The sequence below is a fragment of the Megalops cyprinoides genome, chromosome 9 (assembly GCF_013368585.1).
Source record: "Megalops cyprinoides isolate fMegCyp1 chromosome 9, fMegCyp1.pri, whole genome shotgun sequence".
Classification (NCBI taxonomy): domain Eukaryota; kingdom Metazoa; phylum Chordata; class Actinopteri; order Elopiformes; family Megalopidae; genus Megalops; species Megalops cyprinoides.
In genome coordinates, this window is record NC_050591.1 from 27,657,808 (window position 1) to 27,677,900 (window position 20,093).

Genomic DNA, 20,093 nt, shown 5'->3' on the forward strand with positions numbered 1-20,093 from the left:
TCCATCAGAGGACAGGACATTACGCTGGAGAAATGACTTTCTCACCGAGAGCTGCATTCAGGCAGTGGGCGTGCAGGGGGGGAATGAAGTGTGCGTCTTTCCAACAGGACTGCGGGTCTCTCTCCTTTACTCACGCCGCGGTCTCCAGACTATCTCCAGCCATTAGCCCAGAGGAGATGAAAAGGAGGACATGGAGAGGCTAAGCCTGGAGAGGCCCGCTTCCTCCGGCTGATTACGAGTGCACTTTCGTTTCCCAGTCACCCCAGCGCTGGCACGGGGAGCCAGGCTCTTCCTTTCTTATCTGCGGAATTCGCTTTGGAGAGCGAACGTCTTTGCTCGCCAATCCCCTCGCTTTGCTGAAAGGCGCCATCTGTTCGACTGCTCAGTGGCAGCGCGGGAAAGAGGGACCAGATTGAAGTCTGGAGATTGAAATCAAAAGTCCCCTAAATAGGGATTTTCGCCACAAAGGGTGAAGGCTCAATGAAAGCGGCGGCTTCTTTCCAGCTGCCTCTGTACGGCCCTGTACTTTTTGTTTTTTTAACAATATTCCTGACAGGTTTCAGAGACTATTTTTTTTCCAATTATGAATGATATTTCATATGAAATATTGAATTCGGCAAAAAATAAAACCCTTTATTTTAACTACATAGAAATACAGCAGTTGTAAGTTAAACGTATAGGGACAAGCTGAGCTAAAAAAAAAGGCCACTTATCAAATGACCTACTTAGACTAATGAGAGAGATTAAAAGAGAGAACTGCAAAGTACTGTTTGCCGGACTACTTCAGGCTCACTTTTTGACCCCGGGACATTTCCATTAGTTGAAGGATCCGCATTAATCTGGGGCTGCAGTTCTACATATTTTGGTTTTCAGATCCAAATGTGGCTCTGTTTGATCTCGACCTGGTCTCTGATAGTGATGTTTGCAATGAGCTGGTACAACATGACAAGGCCTGACATTGCCAAATCCTTTAAAGAACCTCCATTCAAATCTCCCCAGAGCTCCCTCTGTTGAAAGATTAAAAAAAAAAAGTTTGGATGTCTTCAGCTTCAACTCATTGCACTAACAATATCCTCCAAGAGTGTGATCAGTGTGTCACAGTGTCCCTCTGAGTGGGACTGTGTCATTTGGGGAGCTATTGCTGTGGTATAGTATAAGAAGAAGAGCAGCCAAAAAAACAAATTCACACAGGCTTTCTTTGCCTTCTAAACTACTTTGAACTTCAAAGAGGCACGTTAATCCATTTTCAACGCATTGCTAGAACGCCCTATCATGTTGGTAGTGCAGCTAAATGAACTTCAAATGTGTACAAGAGTTTCAAATAATGCTGATTAAAAAAAAATCTGAATTCAAATGTAATTTTCAAATGACATGCAGAACACGCAGTGCCATCAATAAATGGTGACCACACAATCCTCTAAAAGTCTCTGAATTTCAGCGACAACCCTGGATTTAGTTATGGAGTTCATTTAACAAAAATGATATGCAACTAAATAATCATCTTAGATTAAAATTTCTTGCTGAAACATGCTCCAAAATAGATACAAGCTCACAAATGCACAATAAATTATTTAACTACCAACCTTGACAAGCTGACTGCCTAGTGAATTGGATTCACTGTCATTGATTGATGTTGACTGCATGTAAAAGAGAAGCTATATGACGATACTGTATGATATTACAATTATGATGACTAAGTTAATGACAGTGGGATGATGCTTTTTTTCCCTTAAGTACAATGATATTGAAACCAGCAGCATTTGCAACATAATATTCCTCAAGTATTACTTTTTATTATTATGTATTATAATCTGCTCCATGGAGATGTTTAATATAGATAATGAAAGCATACGGTTTGAATGAATTTGAATTATTGTAGTTTGTGCATGGACGATAGCCATAGCTCACTGTAGAAATAGCCAGTGATCGATTTAAATTGTAAACTATAGATGTCCACTGCAAACAATGGTGACAAGAGCTGCACTACTTCATGAAATGCATTACTTACAGAGAAAACAAAATCAATAGCAATAACTCTTACAGAATATATAGTTTCCATCCTTTTAAAATATTCACTGATGTCCCTTCAAAAATGATGAAAAGAAACAGTAGCTGAAATCAAAAGTAATATTTACCTTAATCCAAGTGGGGAAATGGTGAGATACACTTAACAGTGAAGAGCATACATGTGTATCTGCCTCCATTCTATGCTAATGCACTATGGGTTGTAATTACAGACCAGAATACTCAACTGAATGTCACGTTTCAGCCTCATTGTGTTTGGCACAAAGAACTTAAATGGTTAAGCACTTTTGTAAGAGAAAAATACCCTTTTCTGAAATTGCATTTGGAAAGGGACAAATTTTATGTACTGCGGACTGTGTCTACGGGGTCATTCTTCACTCCAAATAGCACTAATTTTGCCATTATCATAATTTAGCACAGGACAGACGCTCACTCCAAGAAAACATGTCACATGGAGTACAAGGAAACTGGCTGATGAGTTTTCAACCGTTAACAGTGAAAGTCTAAGGTACACCTGCTTTTCATCTCCTTAATGGTATGACATCTTCTGCCTATTTTTTGAAAATATTTCTATCATGTTTCTTTTGATTCATGTAGTTACTCCATAGAATTGGTAAGAATTTGGAACTAGTAACAGTAACTCTGGTAAATACAAACATAGTTCTGACCACATCATTCTCTCATATCATTTTGTTTTGACACTGACAGTTGGACACATCTGATGCTTTTTTTTAAGTGCAGGGCCACTGAGGCAGACAGTGCAATGAATGAAACATTAGAGAAAGGATTGTATCTCCTTATGGCTCCTTTGTGGTTTATATGTGAAAATGCAGCTAAGAGGCCGTTTCTGTTCAGAACCTGACGGAGAAACTTTGTGAGGACTTCTGAAAGAATAATTTTGTGAATTTTCTCAAACGTATCCCAAGCAATTTTCTCAAACATATACCCGTGGAGGACATTCACTTTTTCCAGCACACTTACTCAGTACAGCATATATCCAGAAGCGACTGTTAAATTTCCTCCCTGTTAAGTGTTACTGCATCTTGGGTTGTGTTTTAGATCCATTTTAAGAGTGTATATGTGGGCAATAAACATGAAATTAACATTTCCTCTCAGTATCATTTCCTAACATTTCCTATCTGACAGAGTTTATAGGAAATAAAAACAAAAAAAATTGCTAGGAACAGAATTAGCTGATCTTACTTCATTGATATACTGCCAAAAGGTCTTGCCAATTTTGGCAGTAGTTTTCTAAATGCTGCACTTGAATCAGTACGTTTCTCACTTTTGCAGCAGGCACCAAACAATCCATCTCGAATATTCAAGCATTAAATATTTCAGGATTCAGATCATTACACAAAAATTGCATGCAATCACAGAAAGGTCGCATAATGTCACAGCAATGTGTTACATAAAACACTGAAGCTCAAAAAGTGCTTTATGTGTACTGTTAGTATTTTATATAACACTTGCTGTTTTCTGAACTGTTCAGCCATTATTATTTTGTGACTTTTGCTGTGCAACCAGCTCTGTTGACTAAATCATAGTCATCATCAAAAATTAAATCAGATGCACAACACTCTACAATTACACAGAATTACATTATTTTGATTATTTTTATTTCATGATTTTTATGATTATTAGCAAATCGGTGATGACAACAATAATAGCAATAATAATAATACTAATAATATGATATTTAATATTAAATACTGAAGTGGTAGCACCAAAACCTTTCTTAGACTTGGACCTGCAACCTTTTGATTACAAGCCCTAACCACTATACCACACATAATTTCAGATTTATGAATAGTAATCTCAAATACCAATTGAGAAACAGTGTTTTCATATAGCCTCAGAATACACAGTAAACAACTTACACAAACAAAAACCATGCACTACAAACACAGTAATAGCTAAGGGTGATGTTGCCAATTATTCAAACTGTGTATTTTACATTTATAATATGTATCAACAAACACTAACATAAATGTGGGGAAAAAAAGGATTTGTCCTATAGTGCACCACTTTATCTGTGGAATGATGTGTCTTCAATTATTGCTGCCAGAATTAAAAAGAAACCCATTTCCATTACCGTTAAGAGGCAAGACTTCAAATTCATAATAAGGGTAGGGTAATTTTTTTTCACTTTCCATTCATTTTTAGCTGTACCTAACATAATAATGGAGGAAACTCACAAAGCTAATGAGAACTTCAAAGTTATTACCTTTTCTTGTTCCTGAGGAAATATCTAAGACCCTTCTTTGATAGCTTTCAGAGGCCCACACAACCTGAACAAAACCCCTCACCTGGTATGGCACCAGCTGAAATGACAAAGAGCCCCCAGCACAAATGCAAATACATGTATATACACTCATATGTACACCAAAGAAAACAAGGCAACAGGGTCGGTAATGCACAGATGCTTGGGGAAAAACTGCCCTAAGTAATCATAAAAGCTCCAAAAATCACAGCGATGAGAGCAAAAAATGCTCTTGAAATTATTACTGCAATGGCTAAATAACATTTTTTCTGTGTCTACTAACTCAACATAACTAGACAAATGTCATCCAGGTGAACTAAAGTTACAAGGTCTTGTTCAAGGTTCTCACTACTTAATTACGGCATTAGCTAAACATGCTCTCACTCTGTGAAATGTACTAGTAGCTAGCTAACTATGATAAGCGTGTTCCTATACTATATCAACTTGAAGTGATACAAAATAGGAAGATAAACCCAATACTATCACACTACTTAAGTTTTTTTTTTGTTTCAGTGACTTATGCCCCTCTCACATGCACATGCGCACGCACACACAAATATCAAATAAAATCACAACACACCATGTATTCCATATTAAAAATATCAAAACTGAATGCATTCAATGTCCTCCCTCATCAACCTCAACAGCAATTTCTGGGAAGAGACCCATCTTAGGACATCTCCGAATACCTTGTACAGTCAGGATAAAAGCACTCATCAATATCATGTGTGCACACACACACTCACAGAGCAAGGAACTACATAGGGAAATAAAAGGAGCCATAATTCTCATCTGTCTGAGAAAATGGGGATTAATACATTACATTAGAAAAGCCTGGCGAGCTTACAGAGTGAGTAACGGAGTCTACAGTATAATTACAATTGATTTAAATGCAAAAACGGGATTAGAAAATTAGCGCATTCATTAAAGTTCTTTCTGTGTATTCAATTACATCCAGTAATGAGACTGTAACTATTATCTGTGACCGAAGCCACATCTTAGGCTTTAGACTAAGCCAATGAAATAACATGGAAACTGTCTGGGAATGTAAAATGTGATGTAATGTCACAATAAATCCCCTTTGCTTTAATATTTAATTCATCACAAGCTTTACATTCAGCACAGCTTCGATATCTCTCTGTCTTGCTTGAGCGAGTCCATTTTGCACTGCTACGCAACAAATGGAAGAAAAAGAAGAAATATCGTGTTCATTTATAACATTGTTTCAAGAGATCCCAACACCATCACCTCTTTTGCTTTAAATCAGTGCAATGTAAACTTTTTTTTCAGTGTGCTCCTGTCTGTTCTCAAAGAAGCTCATAAATCCTAACCAGGGCATTTTTGGAAGTGACAAATTTGAGCAATGATTTGATTAATCAATGTAGAGGCAAAATACATTCCATTTCATCTTTGGCAAGTGCTGAGCATATAAGGTACATGCATTCATTCACAATTAATATTGTCCTGGACATATTACTCATTTCTGAGGACAATTTCTTCTCGAAGTAAACAAGTATAAACAGAACACTGACCTATTGGGCCAAAAATTTACGCCTTACAGGCAAAAAATTTATGGCAAATGAATTTACACTACTTTTACAGAGGATGTTATTTCAGCATAGTTTTTTTCAGTTTGTCCAGAGTAGCAACAATATTAAAGACAGCTCTGTACTGAGGCAAGTAAACAAACTACTGTTTTTCTGTCAATGATTGAAATTCCAGGATGCTTTTATTAAGATCATTCTTTTTGATCTGCTGAAATTTATGATGGCTGTTTGAATATAACTACATCATCTAGTTAAATTCAGAAAACCAATTTATTTCTGTTGTTGTAGCCATGAATTCTAAGATTGGGGGGTTTCTACCAAGAGCTTCAGATATTGCTTCAGGGAAGAGAATAGAGAGATAATGCCATGGCACACTAAAAAAAAAAAAAAAAAAAAAAAAAAAACATTTATTTTTTTCAGTAAAAAGAAGGAAAACATTACTGTCATTTTAGCAAAGTCCCTTTCGAGAGCTGAAAAAGACATTAACAAGCATGCTTGATTCTGAATGATGCTGAATTATTAACTTGATAAACATGCAAATAGGAAAATACTGATGTTTTGTTGCATATGTGGCAGCTAGGGCCAATTATCAGTTAACAGTGTAGAGATTGCAGAGCTACAGAGACTGAGGGTGGCTGTTTTGCTTGGCACAGCTGAAGAAGACTGAGAGGGGTATGAAATTCCTCTGATAAGAGACTGGGGCTATCTACAAGGTCTTAAAAGACTCTGTAAATTAGTCTGCAAATGAGCCTGAAAATATGCAAATCCAGGGGCAGAGGACTTAGGATGCCAATTACATGGCCAAAGTTAAGATTTCTCCAATGGCTCACTTTAAATAATAATACGCATCCCACCCGTAACACATCACCCTGAACTGACCCAAAACAGTATTCCATTTTATAAAATAACAAGCAAGTAACACAGTTCTGGACGCAGAGCTAGATTTCATAAGCATCTCCTGAGCAGCATGACAAACAGACGAGGGATGTAACCAATTTGTGGAACAATCGACTATCAGTCATCAGTGTGCATGCAGACATTAAAATCTTACCATCAACAAACTCTTTTTTTACCCAAATTGTTCAAAATAAGAAGACTATTAAATGTTATTTGGTGATATTGGATGATAGGGGGGATGGGAAACTTGTGCATGACTGTTAAAAATACAGACAGACGTGGGCAAAATTCTTTTAGCTAGAACCTAACTTGCTACAGACAGATGCTGAAGACACTATAAAGCACCTAGCTAACAATGACTAAATTTTTAAGCAACAAGATCTGATTAAAAGGACTTGTGTGACATATTTTTTGAATTAGTTTTCTCATGAGCTAGCTGGCAGCAGTAATGTTAGATTAGCTTGCTAACAGATGCTAGTTCATTGATTGCTTTCTTACTAGCTATCACACTGAGCTAGCATGGTTGGCTAAAATGTGAGCAAGTTGGCTAGTTAGTTACATTTACATTTATTCATTTGGCAGACGCTTTTATCCAAAGCGACTTACATAGGTTACAGTTCTTTACAATGTTATCCATTTATACAGCTAGATATTTACTGAGGCAACTGTGGGTTAAGTACCTTGCCCAAGGGTACAGCAACAGTGACCCAGCGGGGATTAAACCGGCAACCTTTCGGTTACAAGTCCTGCTCCTTAACCACTATGCTACACTGCCGCCCAGTTGGCTAGTTGGGATTGAGATTGCAATGAAGATGTCTCTTTTCAGAGAACATCTGATTCTCCAGCATCTAAATCATGCTCAAAAAGATGGCTATCAGGAACTAGCTGACATGGCAGCCAGCAAGCCTGGTTAGCTAGCTAGCTGTCATTAACATTAGTGAATTTTTATTAAATTTATCTAAAGTGGCAAAATGGAAAAAATGTATTTCATTTTAATTATCAAATAGTTCATATAGAACAGCCAATGCTTTTCAATGGGCCTATTCATTACCCTGTATAAACTCCTATTTCATTAAATAAATGCAGTGGTGTTCTGTTGAAATGCATTTGCAGAAATAAACACTTTATTCCCTTAAGTAAATCAAAATGCTTTTGAAACACTTTAGGCTTCTTCTGACAGGGCTTGCTGTGGTGAAACAAGATGACAGAGTTTGTGTTAGCCAGCAAAGTGCGCAAAGAAGACTAAAATGATAGTTTTAGAAAAAAAAATACTAAATCAAGCTGGCAACATTTGCTTCATTTTTTGTTGTTGTTCTTTTTACCTTGTGCTCCCTGTTCAATGTGATCTCTGGTTCAATGTTTTATTAGTGTAATCCTATGGAAAATTAAAAAAAGCACTCATTATCTTATCAACGGTCAGAAATATGTCATTTACATCCCCAAAATGGACAGCCACATTCTTGCACATAAGTATTACAGTGTCATCTTTCACAGAAGTGGATACAGTTCCCACATTCTAAGAAACATTTAATTTAACAGCTGTACAGATTATCTCTAAAAGAACTATTAAACCTGAAAACGTAATACAGTAATCTACTGTGACGGTTAACCAAATTTCAAGTCAACAAGCAGTCAAGAAGCATTAACATATCAAAGGAGGAATGAGTTCAGTTTACAGATTGCAATTATATGAGTTACAGATCTCCCAACATGGGATATACTTACAGTTTTAAAGAGAGAGTGAACCTATGTTACCTTACATATTATTTGAAGGCTGCTCACTCTTTTAATTGATTCAGTGATATAAAATTTAAATTACAAACAGAAACATTTAATTAATATTTTTTCATGTTTCTGATTCTTTCATCCACTAAGCTCTAAAGTAGAAGATGATACATGTTCGTCACTGCTTGTCGTACGTGTCATAAATTCTTATCCTTTCAAGAGGACAAAAGGCTGGAGAAAATACACTGCTGTCCTTGCAAAGATCTGTAAACAGATTTCTTCCATCAAGACACTTGAAGAATAATACAAAGGAGAGCCTGCAGACCATCTCTGCTGTGAGGTCTATACGCATATATATGCTCCTTACTGATGTTGCTACAGTGCTCCAAGGTCATGTTTTATAATACTGCTTCTCAGACATTCAAATACCATAGGGCTATAAAAGACAAAAGATAAAAGTTTTTTTTTTCACCAGATGCCCTTCATTCACAACAACTTACAATATTACATTCTGTGTGTACTGTAATTAATTTATACATTTGGACTTTTTACTGGAGCAACTGAGATAACATACTCTGCTCAAGGGTATTTATTCATGCAAGATTCATTTAAGGACACATGAGATCTGAACCTGATGCTTTCATGATAAAACTATCACTTCACCAGTTTACTCCACAGACTCTTGATATGGCAGCAAGGCTCTGTTCAATCAGTTCAAAGGACAATGTGAAATAAGAGCATTCTAAATCAAAAGGAGACTCCTGTTGAAAATACTTTCAGTAGAGGGTTTTATCATGGGTGTCAATAATAGTTTTCACCCAGAATTTCACTTTTATTATGAGTGTACTGTTTCAACACATGTTAAAAATCTTTTGATATAACTTCAATGGTACCTATTCAATTATACTCTGCATTTTGTATCTTTATTCTACTATTTAGAAAATAAAGAAATATAGCACAGAGGTCTGAAAGCTTCACAGGCAATGCAGAACATAATTTCACCAGATGATGTCAGGGATTTCTGGAAAGGAAACATGGTGGCAATAATAATAAAATAAGGTAACAATATTACCAAATGAAGGAATTACATCCCTTCAAGATTCATTGTTTCACTTGCATTTGCATTTTTTCACTTGAATTTTGCATTGACCAGGAAAAGTCAAATATGGATTGAATATGAAGCTGTAAATCATTTATAAAGACTTGGTACTTAAAAATATACATATACAATTTTCATGTTTTCACTAGCTTTGTTTTTCCTCACAGCAATGAATAAAGTAATATAGTGATCAAGGATGGCAAAGCCATTTTTGAGTAGTTCATTTTTGCTAGACTTCAATGGACAGTGACAAATATAAACACAGATATGTTCACTCAGCTTTTTACTGCAGGTAATGTGAGATCCCCTAGTGTGGGAACATTCACACTGAACAAAACTAGTGCTGAACCTTGGAGCTTCATCGCACTTTTATATCCACACACACGCACACACACACACACACACAGGAACGATCCATGTAAAGATATTGCATACCCACACCGCATAAAAGTGTAATTACATCAGCTCAAGTGATCAGCTCCATGCCTCAGATGACGCTGATCAATGGGGCGAATGTAATCACCCAGCGAGATATTAACTGAGAAATTAACTGAATGAGAACAAATCTCCACATCCAAAGGTCATAGCAAATTCTTAGTTATATCACAGTTTTTCAAAGGGATTTCTTTTTTTGTAAAGAACCAACATTCAAGGACAGTAGGTCAAACTACATATGAGGTCTTGGACAAAGGACAGAGGAAACTACTATGTATATACTGTGTATATATGTGTGTGTGTGAGTGTGTGTGTGTGTGTGTGTGTGTGTGTTACAGTTAACCATTGAGTAAAAATGCACAACTTACAGAACAACTGGTGCAACAAGAAATAAATGTTTCAGCAGTTCCTCACATACAAGATTTGTGTTTTTGTGTACAACTCAAATATTCCTGACTCAGTTATGACAGACTGAAAGAAGCCTTTTCAAAGACTAGAAATGTCAAAGGACAGTCTGCACAGTGGCCATACAGGCAAGGGGCTTTGAGTATTACTAACTAAATGGGGGAACCAACAGACTGGCAAAGATCTAGCCAGCTGTAATGGAGCAAATTTTTACATGACTGACCACTACACCCCTGCCCTACATCCTGCCCTTGATATGATATTAATTAAAAATAATAATAATGGTGAAATCAAGCCCATCTAGTGTATAATGAAAAAGAACAACTACTCTAGCTAATATCACTCCACCCAAGATAATGGATAACCCACTTCATTATTCAGCATTCAGTTAATTTTTACTCTTTGCTGTCATTCGTAACAAGCTTATGAAACGCATCAACAGAATTCATTTAATAAATGAACCTTGGAGCTTTCGAGTGGCTCAGTCAACTAAAACCTGGTTCGAGTTCATGTCACCAGCTGAAAATGACCAGGAGCCCACAGAGGCAGAACAAATTGGTTTGAAACGTCAGGCGTAGGGCTTGAGAGGCACCTTAAGAGGTCCCTCACTGATGTCAGTGGTGACACTTTCGTTCTCCAATCTTTGCTCCACTGTAGTGCACTTGCTCGCAATAGGACTTGCAATAGCTGTTAGCAGTTTCCAGGTGTATTGGTGAATTGCGCCTGTCTCACTTCAGCACCCCTACATGAGCATGGAAGGTGTCCACAGAAACGAGCCTAGTGCACAAGTGGCAACATTAAACTGGGTGAAAAGGGGGGAAAAGCATAAAATAAAGTACAAAAAATGAATTAATAGTGAACACTTCTGTCAGCTGCTAAAACTATAATTGTTAGTATAACTAAAAATGGGAAAGTGCAAAATAGCACCATAGCTTGGCATAAGTTCAACAAATTACTTTGTTTTTGACCTCCATGCACCAGCCAGTCAAACTGTTCACGTATAACAATGTCAAACAAATCAATTCAGCAGACAGAGAGGGAACAGAGCCATGGTCAGGCCACACAATGTTAAAAGTAATTACATTACAAATTTACATATGCCAATGGCTGGAGATTTCTATTCAGAGATATTTGATGTTTGCCAGCTTTTTCTGAGTGCCCCTGAATGCCATGACCACAGTGCCCAGCCCGCCTGTCTAGTTCAACATGAAGTCACATTTGTCTCTGTTTAATCCCAGCTGTCAGAACAGCTGGACAGAGGTAACATACCTGGTGTTATGCTAATTATTGCGCAAAAAGTGTCTTCCAGACCTACAAAAACAGAGATCCTCAATGGCTGCTCATAGTCTTTTGAGTGATCGGAATAAACAGTTCAGAAATACAGATGTAGAGTGTTCAATAAATAACCTACATCCATTTAATCATGATGAAAATATAATGCCTGTTGACAGAGTAGTTTAGAAGTCAGTGCATGCACTGCTCTAGCGCTCAGTTTAAATGTTGATTATCCTTGCAGCAGGGGTTCATGCATTCCATCCTTCTGAAGATGAGGAGCTTTAGTTTAGCGGAGCCTTTTCAGCTCACAGTCTGCATCGTACTGTAGAACACCCATACACGTGTGCTGATCATCATGCGTGTTCATAGCTCCTGCATTCTTTTATCCGGGTTACTGCAGGGTGGCGGTGTGTGTGTGTGTGTGTGTGTGTGAGTGCTGAGGGGGTTGAGATTCAGATGTTCCTGACACATTGACAATGCCCACAGCACCCATCTGCTCCATCAGGCCTGTCTGAGCGGGACACTACCGGCGTGGGGGTCACCGTGACTCAGCAGCAGACCTGCTCTGCTAAGTGCCTTGGAGGCTCTCCCTCGGGGATCAGCTGCAGCTCTCCCGTACGGCGGCTTACGCGCTGACACGCCACAGCTCGTCTAGACCCACTGCAGACATCACAGACTCGCACCACTGATGGGCAATGACTGCATCTGTTGCTAATTACGGGGGTGGGGGATTGTTTAGTCTGGAAATCAATTCCCTAGAGGTGACACTGATGCAGATTAACTGCTTGCCATCTTTAAAGAAAAAGAAATGCAAAATCAGATATCGACAGATAACCAGGCTGTGACTGTACGCCTAATGTAGTTGAACAAAGCCCATTTCAATAAAAAATATGGATGCAAACTGGTATATTAACAACATGATCATATCACCATAAGTTATATTTATTATTTGCTACACACTCCCAGTTAAAGAAACCACACAACAGAAAAGGACATACAGGCCCATGACAAGAATGCATTACAGGAAAATACGAATGGTTCGTGGATGTAAAGAGAGTAAAGCACAAGCAGCTCAATGGCATTTAACTTGTGGAATACAGACTGTATGTGATTAGGCTGTGAGAATCTGCATGAATGAGTGCAAAAGAGGCTGTTGAGGATAATGACTGTTTTGGTATACACAACTAATAGCATATAGGAAATTGTAGCATAGAGGCTATTTGGATGCTATATTTTTCCACTGCTGGCTCATCTTAATGATGTACAACATTCAAAATGGAATGGTTTCAGAGGATCTGCAGTGTGGAACTGCAACATGTCAGAAGTAATATGGTCTGTAGGACTATGACACATCACAGCCATTTGTGATATGAGAGTAATACAACATATGCTGGGGTGCACAATTCAGAGAAGCATTGCACTAAAAGGTAAAATGATCGTGGTTTAAATGAAGATTTGTAGGCTTTGTGTAGAAACCATCAGCTAAATTCATTCTGGCTTCCACATCATGGAAAAAGACTGACTTTAGTAAAGATGAGTCATAAACAGCTGTAAAATTCCACTTTTCACAAAAAATATAAATAAATAAGAAGTCTTTCTGCATTTTCTCTAAATCCTGTACTCCTGCAGTCAAGACATTTACATTTGACATTTACTAAAATACATCTTGCAGCTTTTATTTCTCCAGCTACTTTTTTTAATACTCTCACAGCAGCTTAATCGTGTCCGTCTTTGACATGTTTTATAGTGACAGATTCCTGGGACGAAGTGACCTTCCTCGCTGGCACAGAGACTCATTGGACCCTTGGGGGCAATTTAGACACTCCAGCCCACAGGAAGACACAACCAGTAAAGTTAGTTTTATATTTTCAGGAGCTCTGGTGTCAACACTGGGACCTGCCACTCGCTCTCAAAGCTGAAACCAGCCTACACACACACTTGAGGTATGTTTACACCAGCTTAGAACCAGCTATTTACAAATTTCATATGATGTCATACCCATGAGCGCAGCCATTCTGATTTTCATTCGGATTTTTGGAAGGCCCTTTTGCTGCTTAAATTTTGTGGAAGATTCCAAAGTTTGCATTAGTCATTTGTAATGGTTATATCAGTTACAATTTTTGAAATAACATCCATGTGATGAATCCTGGGTTATTACAATCATATACCAAAATGCTCAGAGACTTTATGTTTTATATTCTTCTGAAGGATGGAAACCAATCAAAACATGACTCCTTGTCAATACCATTAGTGATCGCTGGACCACAAGAGAGAACATGCATTTATGATGCTAGGAACCAGGCAAGCTACTTATTTCACATCCAGTGGCTAGTTCGATAACATGTCTCAGTTTGATACTCGATGGATATGATACTCAAAGCAGACCAAGTGGAAACAGACAATTTTAATACAATGTTGTGAAATTAGAAATCAAGATGCCTCCATTTTCACACATCTGGCTGGCTTTTTTGTGTCATTGTGTTACACTGACAGACACTATGGGGGAAAAGAAAATGCATTCAATAACTGCTTATATTTCTACACAGTACTGCAATGAATGAATTTCGATAGAATACTGTAATGAATAACATTCTCCCACATGGGAATGCACAGCACCCCTCAACTAGTTGCATTTGCATCAGTGGAGGAGGTGATTTAAGTTGCTATTCCAGCTGAGCTGCTGTGGGGAATGCAGACAGAGAGCTGGCTGGAGACACACAGAGCAGATGAATCCTGAACTGAGGCAGTTTGCATTCTCCAACAGCCAGGCAGACTGATCACACTTTGATCTACTGATGTACCTAACTTTCTACCAAACAGCCCCTTACGTTCTTCACACAATGTATGCAAAACAATGAAGATATAGTGCCATAACTGTTCATTTAAACTGATTTTTCACAAGGGAAAAAGTAAACAGTATGAATGCACAAAATAACAACAATTTTCCAGCTGTGTTTGACCATGTTGTATTAGGCGCTAGGATGTAGGGGTAGAATGAGGGGCACTTGAACTCTGACACTGCTGGAAGGGATCCAGGAACAATTATACCCATGGGAATTGAATGAGAACACACAGCCATTTTTAATGACTTCTAGTAGACAGCACAGGCCAGGTTCACTTGTGTGGTCAGTAAGAACACAGTATAACATGTATATGCAGTATAGTAGTATGCATTGTTTTAAAATGCACACACACACCCACACACTTTAAATAAAGACATCCCCTCTGTTCATATACAATACAGTAAAGCTTGATGGAAATTTGACCTATTTTAAGCTTCAGTCCAATCATGTACATATCACTTACCACACATTTGTTTGCACTTCATTGCTCCTCATCTATTCCTCTTAATATCTTTATTTTTGTTGTGGCTTTGTTTATCTTTATGACAAAGAAACTATTTGCACACTAGCGATGTACCACATGTAAAAAAAAAAAAAAGAACTGGCATAAACACATAAAACATAACATAACACATTTTTCCAAAATGTGTAGTACATTATGTATTCACTCATATCCAAGAGTGCTGACAGGTTAGGAGAGATTAACTTAAATTCACATGACACAGCTTAGTACAGCCATACTTGTACATTAAAATGAAATATTTATGACACAGCTTTCTACATGCATTTTAAGCATCTGATGCAAATGGTTCATGTTCTGTCTATGTGGCAGAAAAAATATGCATAAATACATTTTTGGCAGATATTGCTTGCTTCCAAAATCAAACTCAATTCAATTTTACTGACTGAGTTCTCAACCAGATGTCAGACTGAGACAGCAAAATTGTACCCACCATTTGATTTATAGCGTTGCTTCTCTGTCTCAGTTTGTACAGCACATAGACAAAGTCACATTCGCTAAATAGGAAAACAGGAGAAACTGAAAACAGCTTTAACTCCCAAAAATCAGACAGTATGTTTGTAGAGGCAGGCTAAAATAAACAGCAACCCTGGCAAATCATTGCTGAATGATTTGTATACACTGCAAGGATAAAAACAAATATGTTACAGTCAAGAGGGCACTTAAAGATAAAAAAATATAAAATCATTTCTGGTTTTGGCCATCTGATAACTCATGGCAGAAGGTGACGTGAGCTAAGGTAGCGCCTGCCTTACCGTTCTCCGTGTTTTCATGTTCCGTGTCGGTGAGCGTCAGGTTGGAGTTGGCCCGGCTGGACAGACACGAGCTGCGGCCTGACTTGATGTTCCTCCCCCAGAGCCGCACGGCGTGTTCCGGGGACATGATGCCTTCTGTCTCCGTGTCCGCATCGGAGCCGGCGCTGACCGAATACCCGCGGTGAGGCAGTCCCAGGTCTGTGCGGTACGCCGCCATGTGGGAGGGCATGGCCTCGCCAAAGCCCAGCTCTCGGAGAGAGAAGTCTGCCCCTGCACAAACACACATGGAGATGACTTTTTCATTACATTACATTACTGGCATTAAGCAGACTCTGTTATCCACAGTGACTTACATTAGCTTTAATTTTTCACATTACCCATTTATACAGCAGGATATTTACTGAGGCAATTCTGGATAAAGTACCTTGCCCAAGGGTACAACAGCAGTGCCCCATCAGCGAATCAAACCGGCAACCTTTTGATTATGAGTCCTGCTCCTTACCACTACGCTACACTGCCACTGCTACACTTTTTCTTATAACTATTTCGACACATCGGTTTACTTGAAAAGTATGGTCATTTTATCATCTGCAGGCAATCTAATTCTAAATCAAGTAATTCTAAACCAAGCACCGAAGTACAATTTAACTACTTGCACCTGTAACATAACAGCATACCTTCCTTCCTATCATTTAACGTATCATCAAAAAATAACCAGTATGATGGAAACACACTACAATTCTCACACAAGTCAATGCTGCCAGTAATTTTTTGTAATAAAAAAGTTAACAAATAACTTATACTTGTTCCTAATACTCTTGCTCTACATTTGCTGATGATCCTAAGGATAGCTGAATGCAGATTTTTAACGTTACTTCAATTAGACAGATAATGACTGCCTTGTAACAGCTTTCAAAACTACTTTTTTTTCTATATTTATTACTCATCTTCCTATACATACATTCACACTAGGTTTTCATAATCAGTTGTGCCAGAATCCATTGTTTTTCCATTGAGAGCCCTGCATTAAAAGACAGAACATTTGTCATCTTGATACCAGCCCTTGCTCTTTCACGCATTGAAAATAGGCACAGAGTCTACAAAGCTATTTTGTTCCCTCTAACAGTGCTTTAAATAAAGCCTGAAAGACGCACAAGCTAAACATATCGCTCCAAAAATTTTACTTCGTTACAGAGTGGGACATAGCAGCAATGTGAACACCAGAACTCTGAGCTCCAGTAACACACGTACACTTGTATTAGCTGAAACTCTTAGGGTGATTAAAGACCTTGCTTTTAATTCTTGGTACTTCTAATACTTAAATTCCTCTGATTTCTGAGAAGCAAGTCATAAGGTTGTTTAGTAGAGCTTCATTGTTATTCGTTACACATGTAGATGGATTTATACCTGCAGATCACTGGCAAGTGTTAATAAGTATACTGTACATATACTTGATATCATTTGGAGAGAAACAATGACTGTCAGCACAGTATTAGAGGCCTATTCATTATTATGTGCAACTTCACTTTGTGCCATGTACGAGCATACACTTAAATACAGTCTTCAGTTACAGTCATGGCTCAATGTACATTGTAGTACATTGTAATTGTCACAAAGGTCATGGAAACAATGTCAATACCCCCGCAAAGGGGACATTGTTTGAGGTGAGTCATCTAGTAGCCAACTACTATCTCAGTTACAGGCCCAAGTGCTTTAACTCAGGTTTCATTTCAGGTTTACTCTGGAAAGCTACATTCATGTCATATTCATAGCTTGTAAAAAGTGTGCAAATATTTGCAGGTTCCCATCATCAGCAAACATCTGGATGTCATAAACCATCTAAATGGCATGTTACTGCAACCCATCCATATTAATATTAGGGAGCAGTAATGGCATATCTCCGATATGGCTAAGAAGTAACAACTCATTGCATATTTAAAGCATTTAATGCTGTCTTGGTCTAAAAAAATCTGTGAATATCTTCAAAAGGATCAAATTGCGTCACCGTTCCAAACGCTTATTCACTCTTAATGCTCAGTGTGAATCAAGCAGAATGTATTATGGCCCATACCAAAGCTAATTACATGGATTTTAATGCAACTTGCTGCACTCTAATATCAAACAGGTCAACTACAGTACTACTGAAAAGCATGTAAAAGGATATATATGATACATTAGGGATGAAAGGAACAGTTTTTTTTTTTTAAAGAAGGCACATCTTTAGAATGCAAAGGTCTGATTTATTTATGTCTGTAAATATGGATGCCAGTTTTCAAACTATAACTTCAGTTAGCCCTCCCTTGATAATTGGACGCAGTATGTGCCAATATCTGAGGAGGGAGAGGTGCATCAGTGATACAGAGTGGGAAAAGCATTTCTCTGCTTCTGAGCGGATATGTGAATGCATGGCAAGCGCTCACTCAGACCTGTAATGAAACCAATCTTCAAATTCTGATCTGACAGCCGCAGAGATGAGGACGAACCAATAACAACGTCTGATAGGACAGTGTATCACACTGCATGGCACTCCCTACCTTACTGAGCTCTCGGCTGCACTTTTCAACCTTTACCTTCACGGTAAAGATAAATACACACAGCATTCCACTACAGCAAGACCTAGGGCCAAGCTAGCTGTATTGGCATTTACTTATTGCCAGTTACATTCCAGATTACCCGACCCCTTGCTGGCTTGGTGTTCAGCATTTGCCAGGGCAATCTTCACTTCACAAACCGCTTCACTTGGATGCTTTACATTCCCACCCCTTGTGCGACACGACCTCCAACAACTAATGCCAGTTGCTGAAGCTTCTGGCATTGCTCCTGACTGCGTAGCTGGAATCCACTGAAGTCTGAGCTAATCTGTGACTCCTGCAAACTGACTTGTCATGTGCCTCTGTTTCACTGGATCTCCGTGGAAGTCACCCTCTTAATGAGATCAAGGAGGTTCAATTGTTCAAAAACCAAGAGTCACTGCCAGACTTTGAAGCTGCATCATGTGTCAGTAAATGTGATGAGAATGGTACACAGAGCTCATTTCCCAATGCAGCAAAAGGTATTAAACAGACAGAGTAATCTTAACACCTATATTTGCAACATCTTAAACAAACAAGGACTGATATTTAACTTACTTACACTGAAAATTAAACCATAATGACAAGTATGTCACAGTAGTGACCATAATGAAAACGAATGATGCTGCATCTACTGCATGTAAAGCATTTCATTTCACTCATACAGAAGCACTTTCTGTTGGACAAGTGGGCCTTTTGACTTCCAAGCAGGCTGCTGAATGGTGGGATGCAATGGGATGGTGCCTTGTTCCTGTTATACTAGATGCTCACCCTGTCTACAGAACTCATCTGACTCTTGGTGCACCATTTCCTTGACACGTGTCCCATAGGCCAGCCTGGAGTCCTGGTCAAAGGCCTTCAGTGTCTCGCTGGAGCTGTAGGACTTGGGGTTCAGCTTGCCGTCTTCGCTTTCGGCCGAGGAGCTGGTATAGCGTCGCTCCGTGTCCCGTCTGGCCGTCAGCGAGCGGTAGGGTTTGCGTTCCTTCACGTCCATGGCTGCCTCTTCTGCTGCCTCTTCAACATCAAAGGTCGGTGACAAGGGGAACTCAGACCCAATGATTCTGTGAAGGAAGACAACAGAAATTTGCTCCTTATGTTTTATTCACCATATTTATCCATCTACATATATCTATTAGCACAGTGTTATTTTGAATATTATGTTAGATTACTAAAGTCACTCAACAGTTGATGAGGCTAAAAATATTACTGAGGATAAATGAAATAAACAAAGAACTCCAATTGAGGGTACCATCTGTATTTTTCTCACTGTATGTAATCCATAAAGCTGCTGTTAGTTATTCTCTATATAGTGTTAATGCTATTTTTGGTCGACAACTAGACATTAATGACTTAAATATCATCTGACCTTACATTAATGCAAATAGCATCCACTGACAAAAATACATAAAGGACAATCATTTGTCATATGTAAATAGGCAGCAAAGGAAGAAATATTCTAGTCAGATGCTGTTGCTAAGACATTTACAGTTACAGGAATATATATGAACTGTGTATCATAACCTGCCATACCCTGTTAAGGCAAACAGCTCATCTGGAGTGCAAAACGTAGTTATTTTTTGATGTCTTAATTAATGTCCAAAAGTACTATGTTGAAAGTGTGTTTTCATGTCATGGATGTTAAACAAATTGATGCAGACTCGGTACAAATGGAAGCTGCAATGCAAACCTGTCTGCAAAATCTACACCACAGAGCTTTCAAATTTCTATTTAACA

The 20,093-nt window shown here is 38.4% G+C and overlaps 1 protein-coding gene across 3 annotated transcripts in view; it reads right to left on the reverse strand.

The window, feature by feature from the left end:
* Nucleotides 1-19,353, reverse strand: part of tenm4 (teneurin transmembrane protein 4) — a 124,300-nt gene extending 104,947 nt beyond the window's left edge. For all 3 annotated transcript variants that reach the window (XM_036536219.1, XM_036536218.1, XM_036536217.1), the window contains exons 1-2: nucleotides 19,131-19,353; nucleotides 15,790-16,059 (exon numbers count right to left, since the gene is read on the reverse strand). In XM_036536219.1, the coding sequence (XP_036392112.1) occupies nucleotides 15,790-16,059; nucleotides 19,131-19,353 (493 nt within the window). The remainder of the gene's footprint in view (nucleotides 1-15,789; nucleotides 16,060-19,130) is intronic.
* Nucleotides 19,354-20,093: the final 740 nt, after the last annotated feature.